The following is a 9,028-nucleotide window of genomic DNA, read 5'->3' on the forward strand; positions in this document are numbered from 1 at the left end:
CTTGCCAAACTCTCGAGCGCAACCGCCTGGCTCCTCCCTTCGCTTTCACGGTCAGCAACACTCGACAATAGCGCTTACAAAGAGGGGAAAAACCTTCGTTGAGGAAGGAAACAGTCACTGGCTATTTTATTCCGAAAAGTTAGGGAATAACTGGGATGATTAATGAGGATAACTGTGAAACTCTGTGGAAGCGTTTCTGAAATGAAACGTCCCGTAAGATTAATTATCCTACTGGCCTCGTGCAGAATTCCTGTCATAGCTTTGGTCAGAGTGGAGGTGACTTGAGTGGTGTATCATACAAAAGTTTTTTTAGTCGGACATAACCTCATCTTTCAACAAGGCCACAAAGCCTAATAAATACATCGGTTGTGCGTCTCTTTGTCATCCTCTGTTGAGGGAGTACGCTAAGCCAATTACACTAGGCCTACTTACTTGTAGCCTACAGGTTTGATGGAACCTAGGGGGTCTGTCTATGGCAGGTCATGTGTAGGCATGCTGGAATGGGTGCGGCTGGGGGTGGGGGTGAGTGTTACAGATTCTAAGGGCCCAAGCACTGACATGGGCCCTAAAGGCCCCTTCTGGGCAGTCATGGGTAAGCGTAAGCTCTCTCCCCCTTTCTCCTCCATGACTGAGGTACCCTGAGCATGGTACCGTCCCACCGCACTGCTCCCTAGGGGCGCCATTGGGGGCTGCTCCCTTGCACGGGTGAGGCATACATGCAATTCCGTTGTGTGCCGTGTGCAGTGTACACTTGCGAGCTGTGGAGTGCTATGTCACAATGACAATAGGAGTTGGAGTTTCCCAGTTGGGCTTTCACTAAAGGGGGCCCAAAATTCGAATCTTTCATGAGCCCCAAAATTTCTGGCAGCGCCCCTGCATGCTGATGTGCTGTGAGAGGGGTGTGGCAGGCAGCTTGCATGCTGGAGTTAATGGTATAAGATGATAATGTAGCTGGTATAAATATTTAAATTAGATGGTAATTTGGTAAAAAACAAAATGTGTACATACTTAAAGGATAGAGATGACCTGATTTCTGAGCAATCTTAATAAAATACACCACAGCCATAACCATAAAAACAAAGAAAAAGCTTGTCATATTCATCAAATAATAAAATCCTTATCTTGACAGCACAAAATGAATCAGTTCAAAGTGTCAATTCACAAAAAAGTAGCCTTGCTGTCATGTGGTCTTGGGTGGATCTCCTCCTCAACTATGTGATTCTTTGGTGGTGAATGGGGTTCTGAATGCTGCATAATGTAGCCTTACTGAATGTTGAATGCTGTGGGTTTCCAAAGCCCAGGTCTATAGGGACAGTGAGCAGAGCCTGAGCGGAGCGTGCCAGCTCCTCTTGACTCGGTGAGCAAACACACGTTGGAATTGGACATTGCAAATCACACACCAAATACTGAGCCATCTGGAGCGCAGAGATTAGTGAGAGAGGGAGAGAGATGGACACATTTCATTTTGTTCGATTTCCAATTCACACTGTTTGCATCCGTCCCTCACTGATTCATAGCAGGGCCCATCAGGGAGGAATGATGGCCGTTTCATATGGACCACCCTACAGTAATATCTACCTTATCCCATGACTTCTGCACGCAAATACCATGAAAAAATGCTTCCATTGTGTACGCAATGATCTAATGTTATATTCTATTATTGTTAAATTGTTATTGTTAAATTTCTTGGACTCAAGGGAATATATACAATTTCTATAATTATTTGTCAGAGATGCACCTCATATTTATACTATTCCACTATTCCAACTGAATGGAAGCTTAATGTTCCTCAGTCCTTACACAGAAAGGTTAGAAGTTGTACTCTGATCTCTTGCTTGCAGACACACACACAGACACAGACACAGACACAGACACAGACACACACACACACACACACACAGACACACACACAGACACACAGACACACACACACACACACACACACACACACACACACACACACACACACACACACACACACACACACACACACACACACACACACACACACACACACACACGAGGAGATGGGGCCCAGGATTGGTTCCTCATTACATTGCTTCTATTGGGCAGGGGGGCCCTGTCCCGGCCCCGGCCAAAGCTGTCAGCGGCCCTGCACACACACACACACACAAAGCGGGGAAGTTTGGTTTGGTTTCTTTTTTGGCACCGAGTGCCACAACTAGACACAGGGGCCTTGCGAAGCATCTGTTTGCCTGCCATAGGTAGTGCATTTCTCTGTCAGGGAAACCCATTATGGATTACAAATGTTTTGTTTGAGATGATTTATGAGCTGGCTATGCTGAGCTCCTCCTGGCTGAGTGAGCAAGGGGAGGGAAGGGGGGAGTCAGCCATGGAAAGGTTCAGGTGGAGGTGAGTGAGCTGTATACCTGTGCAAAAAAATACTTGGGCAGTCATGGGTGTCAGACTGGTAGCCCAAAGGTTGCCGCCAGGTTGGTCGGGGAAGTAATTAACCAGTGCTCTCCCCCATCCTCCTCCATGACTGAGGTACCCTGAGCATGGTACCGTCCAGCCGCACTGCTACCTTGGGGCACCACTGGGGGCTGCCCCCTTGCATGGGTGAGGTATAAAATGCAATTTGGTTATGTGCAGTGAACACTTGTGTGCTGTGGAGTGCTGTGTCACAATGACAATGGGAGTTGGAGTTTCCCAGTTGGGCTTTCTTCACTTTTTCAAAAGGTTAGGGTAGTGATGGTTAAGTGGTTTGGGCTGTCAGACTCGTAACCCAAAGGTTGCCGGTTCGACTCCCGTCATGTCAGGTTGGTGAGGGGTAGTGATTAACCAGTGTTCTCCCCCATTCTCCACGACTAAGATACCATCCAGCCACACTGCCCCCTTGGGGCGTCATTGGGTGCTGCCCCCTCGTACGGGTGAGGCATAAATGCAATTTTGCATACAGTGCTACAGTACCCGTCAACACCGCACTTCAGGCACGATACAGCTGAGCTAAAGGTCCAGACCGATACCAATATTGTATGAAGCTTCGGGAGGGAGGGTTACTAACGTTCTACTACGGCAAACTCTCCTACAGTACAGTAGTTGGCAACCATTACACCAGGACCGAGTCATCTGAGAGGGCCCCCTACCCACATACAGGGTGCATTCCAATATGCAGACTTCCGTCCTTCGTTGCTCACTTACCTGCTTGTGACTACATGATGATGTCACAGACGACAGAATATTAATTCAATATCTTGCAAAAGCACAATTCTAATGTAATTTCCTCATTTGCAATTGGGATGGTGAATGATGGTGAACAGTCCCACAAATATTGTTGTGGCTAGGCTGACAGCAGGGAAACAGCAACATGCGAGGCCACAAGCACAAGTGGAGGACTGAAGTTTTGATATTGGAATGAACACATAATGTACTCAGGACCCAAATCTGAGCTTTACAACCTCCCGCAGACTTTCATGCATTTCCGCTCCACTCCATGAAAAACAACAATCTGCGTGAGAGTCAGGTAGACCTGCAAACTCGTCAAAGAAAAAAAGGTGACAGTGTACAGCGGGGGTTCTATTTCTATTCACGTGAATGACCTAATTGGCCGGAAAAAAGGTGACTGTCACCAAAAGGTGACGAGTTTGCAGGTATGCAGGTAAAATCTGGCCTCCTCTGACCCGGTTGTCCTCCCCCTTGTCAGCTTCCCTGCTCACTGGATGTCAATTGCTGACATACTTGGTTGCATACTTAAACATGGTGCTTGGTGATTTGGACATACAGTATATACAGTACTGCAAGGGATACTACCATTCCTCTCATTGGGCCATTCAAGGCAAATAAATGTCTTCTACTGCATACAACAAAGCCATATGTGCTCTCTCCAACAACTCTGGGTGTCTTGTCAACCTGACCTGGTTGTGGTGTTTCCAAAACTGGATAAATCATCAAGTTTATATTCCCTTAGCTGGACTCAATTAAAAAAAGAAGAAATATTAAAAAAAAAGTGAGGCACAGGGCAGTAACAACTCTTGACTTGCTGGCTTAGCTCTGATTCATATAAATATTTTGCATTTTTCAAAATGAACTTGCAGGCCTGGGATTGCAATGAAAAGCAAATTACCCGTGAAAATTTAATCTACCATGAAGTCATCCAAAAGTAATACCCTTAAAGGGTATGTTTCATTGTTGCATCCATGTGCACAGCAATTTATTAGGTTTGCTGATCTGTTCCATGACTTCCATCCAGACACACTATCTATGACGGGATCACTGAAATATGAAACAGTTGGCAAGGTTATACCTGCGGCCTTCCTTGGTTGCCAAGAGTTTTCAATCTAACCCCTAAAGAAACATTAAAAGGATTTTCTAGAAAATTATTTCTTAAGTGCCTCTTAAACCAAAGACGTGTGCTTTTTCTACAAAGCGTATTGAGTTTTCAGTGTCAGTTTTACCATCTGCAAAAAATGTGACATTCGATGGCATTGGCGACAACAGCGCAGTGACAAGATTGCTGCTGTTTTACAAAGTGTGAGTGTGTGTATTGGACACAAAACGGAGACTCGTTAAAATGAGAACATTTAGAATGATTATTGCCAAATGTCAGACATTCAAATAAAAGCAGTGGTTCATAAATTAGATTTCTTACAGAGAAAAAAAAACACATGTACAAAAATCAGTTAAAATGAAGGATCACTAAGAACCCTTGTTATTTTGTTTTCAGTTTTTTTTTTCACGGCATTCCTTCACTACATTGAACAAAATGCTGTCGTCTGTGTGACAACACAACACCCCTTTATTGGCAAATGAGATATTAACTGTAACTTCTTAGGCTGTAAGTAGGTTGTAAGACTGTAAGAACTGTTAAAAAAATCCAAACTCATTATCTGCCTCACTTTTCAGTTAGTCTTCTGAGTTGTGGTTGGTGAACGTCTTCATATGATCCACACTCATCATTTTTTCCAGTTAATGTTTGAGCCTGTGTGTTTGTTTTGCAGGCTTTAGAACTTCACAATCTGTTCAGTCTGGCCTTCATTCAAGGGACTTGACAACACAGTCACTGAAAGAGCCTTAATTATCAGGCCACACCACATATTTGTGCGTGTGTGTGAGAGAGAGAGACTGTGTGTGTGTTTGACAGAGTGTGCCTGTGTGTGCGTGTGGTGTGAGAGAAAGAGAGAGAGAAAGAGAGAGAGAGGGAGAGAGAGAGTGAGTGTGAAAATGAGTGTGTGTGTGTCTGTGTGTGTGATAATGTGTCTATGTGAAAATGTGTGTGTGTTGTTTTGGAACAAGTCTCACATAGCCAGCTGGGAGTTTCATTCAAGTGCAAACCTCAGAACACATGAGAGGAGAGGAGCCACACAAACTGGGTAGTGTACTGTAGAGATGCAATGCTTGACTGCAAAGTCTCGAGGCTTCACTCCTGAAGCCATCTGAACACTCTGGCCACATTCTTGATGGTGCATTGCTGCTTTTGCTGAGCAGAGCGCATGCACAGTTTGCCATTTCAATACATTGCAAAGAGTGCATGCGCACTGCACAGCAAAAGCAGCAATGCACCATCACTAACGCGGCCACTCTCACTTAGCACCATAACCCTCAAAATGCCACCACTGCTGTGATGCTCACACTTGGTTTGTCCATTAAACACCAAAAGGCATTGTTTTAAAAAGATACATAAATGCACATTCGAGTGGCCATTAGGATATATTCACTTCAAATTATTTCAATCATTTAGGTCTGAAAAATATTCAAAGCCATACTTTGGACCAAAATCAAAGTTTTGGAATTCTTGTTTTTTTTCCCCCCACCACGACAGAATTGATATGCATTTTTTCATAGACCAAAATATAGATTTGTTTGAGTTCTTTTTCACTTCTCACCATATTAATTCCAAGTGCAACATTTCAAAATTACTACAAAAGTTGGATTTGTTTTCTCGTTTCTGTTGTTTTTTTTGTCCTTTAAAAAAAAAAAAAAGTTCTTCATTCGCTTGTAGTGAGACATTTACTGTAGTATTCTCTGCCGACGATTTGACATGTTATACACAGGAATCGATGTGTAGTGTACGCTGACGCATACAACGGCCCGGCATGTTCTGCTTACTCCACGATGTCATCTGATCAGGTCGCTCTGGTGTTCATATTGGATCCTCCAGCCCCAGTGAGTTGGAGTGGGGAGGGGGTTGACATTCATCGCCAAGCTTTGTGGCCCCGTGACAGTCTCTTTAACAGGGCCTTCTTTCTCCTTCATAGGTTGGAGTATGGTTGAAGTGGAGCACCTGCCTTCTCTCTGTAGTCCATGTAGCTCTTGCTACCAGAGAGGACAAACAGGGAGATAGAAAAGAGATGGACAGGGAAAGCGAGGGAAACAGAGAGAGAGAGAGTAGGAGAGAGAGAGAGAGAGAGAGAGAGAGAGAGAGAGAGAGAGAGAGAGAGAGAGAGAGAGAGAGAGAGTAGAAAGAGAAGAAGAGAAGGAGAGATGGTAGAATAGAGTCCTTCACCTATAGGTGAAGGTAGCCCTCTGTGCAGTTTTTGTTGTCCAAGAGGGGCATGAGGCCGATGGGAGGGGGGGAGGGGTGTGGTAGGGCGAGGGGGGTTGAGAAGTGGTAGGTTCCGCACCTACAGCAGCTGTCATCCTTGCAGGTCAAATGTCCTCAAACACTGACTGGAGCAGCAATATGCCACAAAACTCACCGTGGTTCTGGAGAAAAGGAGACAGAGAGAGAGAGAGAGAGAGAGAGAGAGAGAGAGAGAGAGAGAGAGAGAGAGAGAGAGAGAGAGAGAGAGAGAGAGAGAGAGAGAGAGAGAGAGAGAGAGAGAGAGAGAGAGAGAGAGAGACGGCAAGAGAGACAGAGAGAGAGACGGCAAGAGAGACAGAAAGAAAGAAATAGAAAAAAAAACAATAACTGTCAGAGCTGGCTATACAGTGAGGAAGAGAACACGTTAGCGGATATAAATGGAGAGTGGTGGGTAAAAGAAGGCTAGAGTGTGGAGCGTGAGAGTGGCACTAAGAGGCTAAGACAAGTGCAGGCAGCCATGGCCAGCATCCAGCTAATGAGTTCACCTTCCCTCCACCATCCATCACCACTCAATGTCTTGTGGTGGCCATTGCACCAAGGTGTTAACTGATGACAGCACCACTATGGCAACAAGTTCATCATCAACTGGCAGAAGAGAGAGAAGCTCAGGGTAATGCTCATGGGAAAAAAGTCATATTTCATGGAAGCAATTCATTTCAGTGAGGACTCAAGAAGATATCTGGATGCTATGTTGTAGAGTTCATTGCACAATCTCAGTGTTTTTGAAACTGTGGTCTGCAAGAAATCCCAAATCTGCAAGCAGTTGTTTCTTGTGCTACCAATATTATTCACGGTTTGTTTAAACAACATGCACCTGTGAGAGGCTGCCCACCAGTGTTTTTTATGTGAAAGATGTCCGTTGAGGAACCCTGACCTTAGCGTCTTTGAGTACCAAGAAAAGAGCTATACAAAACTGATGTATTATAATTAGTAGTAAGCAATCACTAACCAGTAGCAAAATTAATTTCAGTTCATTTTTAGGCAAGACGTTAGGAGAATTCTCCGAAGTACAAAGGTCTTAATCGTTTGGGGCATCATTGCAATTATATCAGTTACATTCGCAGCACACTGAATGACTCGACATTCAGTTTCTGCTCTCTAGCCAAGGACGCCTGGAGCAGGCTGGGCCCAGTTATCTTAGCAGAGCCCTTCTCTATTCTCTCCACTTCTCTGGCAAAAGGAGCTTTTACAAGAAACGGAGGAGAGAGGGAAAGAGAGAGAGAGAAAGAAAGAAAGAAAGAAAGAAAGAAAGAAAGAAAGAAAGAAAGAAAGAAAGAAAGAAAGAAAGAAAGAAAGAAAGAAAGAAAGAAAGAAAGAAAGAAAGAAAGAAGGAAAGATAGAGTGAGAGGGAGAGAGAGAGAGAGCGAAAGAAAGAAAGTGAGGAATATAGAGAAAGCGCCATTTCAAACCTGTCCAAGATCCAGGGATCTCAGCACAGCCCACCCCGTCCCACCATCCTCTCCCCCTCCCCCCTGTGATCAACACCCCGCTCTTCAACGGAAGTCCCTGTGCGCCGCGCAACAACAACATGCTCACGGATGCAAATGATGGATAAAGGTGTGATGCTTTTCTTCTCCACCCCCCTCCTCCCTCCTATCCTCCCACCCTCCATTCCTTTGGCTCGCTCCCTATCCATCCCCCTTTCCCGCTCTCCTCTCCTCTCCTCTCCTCTCCTCTCCTCTCCTCTCCTCTCCTCTCCTCTCCTCTCTCTTCGCCCGGGGGAGAGTCGTGCGGTTTCTTTTGGCAGGAGAGCGCAGGGCTGAGTTGGGGCTGAGCTGTCACTCTGGCGGTGGGGCTGCCTTGCCTTGCCTTCAGTGGGGCTGTTGGTGGTGGCCTCAGCACACACACAGTTGGGACCCTGTGTAGGTTCTGTGTGTGTGTGTGTGTGTGTGTGTGTGTGTGTGTGTGTGTGTGTGTGTGTGTGTGTGTGTGTGTGTGTGTGTGTGTGTGTGTGTGTGAAGGGAGGTGGGGGTGTTCTGTGTGTGTGTACCTGTGTATGTGTTCCGTCTTCTTTTCTGCGAGTGTTTGCGTGCATTGTCTTATGTGTTCTGAGCATGTGTGTGTGTGTGTGCTCGTTTGTGCGAGAGTGCGTGCATTCGACAATGAGTGTCCTGTAAATGTGTCCTGTACCTTGTGTATATGTGTGTGTGTGTGTTTGTGTGTGTGTGTGTGTGTGTGTGTGTGTGTGTGTGTGTGTGTGTGTTTGTGCGTGTGTGTCTGCCCTGTTTGTGAGTGTGTAAATGTGTGTGCATATATTGTACCTACAGTTTTGTGTGTGTGTGTGTGTGTGTGTGTGTGTGTGTGTGTGTGTGTGTGTGTGTGTGTGTGTGTGTGTGTGTGTGTGTGTGTGTGCGTGCGTGCGTGCCTGCGTGCGCGCGCGCCCCTGTGAGTGTGTGTGGTTCTGGCACAGTGTGAAGCCTTGCTTGCGCTGGCCTCCCCTGGCAAAAAAGGACTGCACTGTCAAAGGGAATCAGCGTCGAGGCGGCC

General features: G+C 45.8%; 1 protein-coding gene across 2 annotated transcripts in view; it reads right to left on the minus strand.

Moving 5' to 3' along the window:
* Positions 1–4,526: 4,526 nt before the first annotated feature.
* The window catches only part of lrrc28 (leucine rich repeat containing 28), a 38,141-nt gene continuing 33,639 nt past the window's right edge, over positions 4,527–9,028 (minus strand). For both annotated transcript variants that reach the window (XM_063188752.1, XM_063188753.1), the window contains exon 10: positions 4,527–6,663. In XM_063188752.1, coding sequence (XP_063044822.1) covers positions 6,594–6,663 — 70 coding nt within the window. In that variant the 3' untranslated portion in view covers positions 4,527–6,593. The remainder of the gene's footprint in view (positions 6,664–9,028) is intronic.

This window comes from Engraulis encrasicolus, chromosome 22, assembly GCF_034702125.1.
Source record: "Engraulis encrasicolus isolate BLACKSEA-1 chromosome 22, IST_EnEncr_1.0, whole genome shotgun sequence".
NCBI classification, from domain to species: Eukaryota; Metazoa; Chordata; class Actinopteri; order Clupeiformes; family Engraulidae; genus Engraulis; species Engraulis encrasicolus.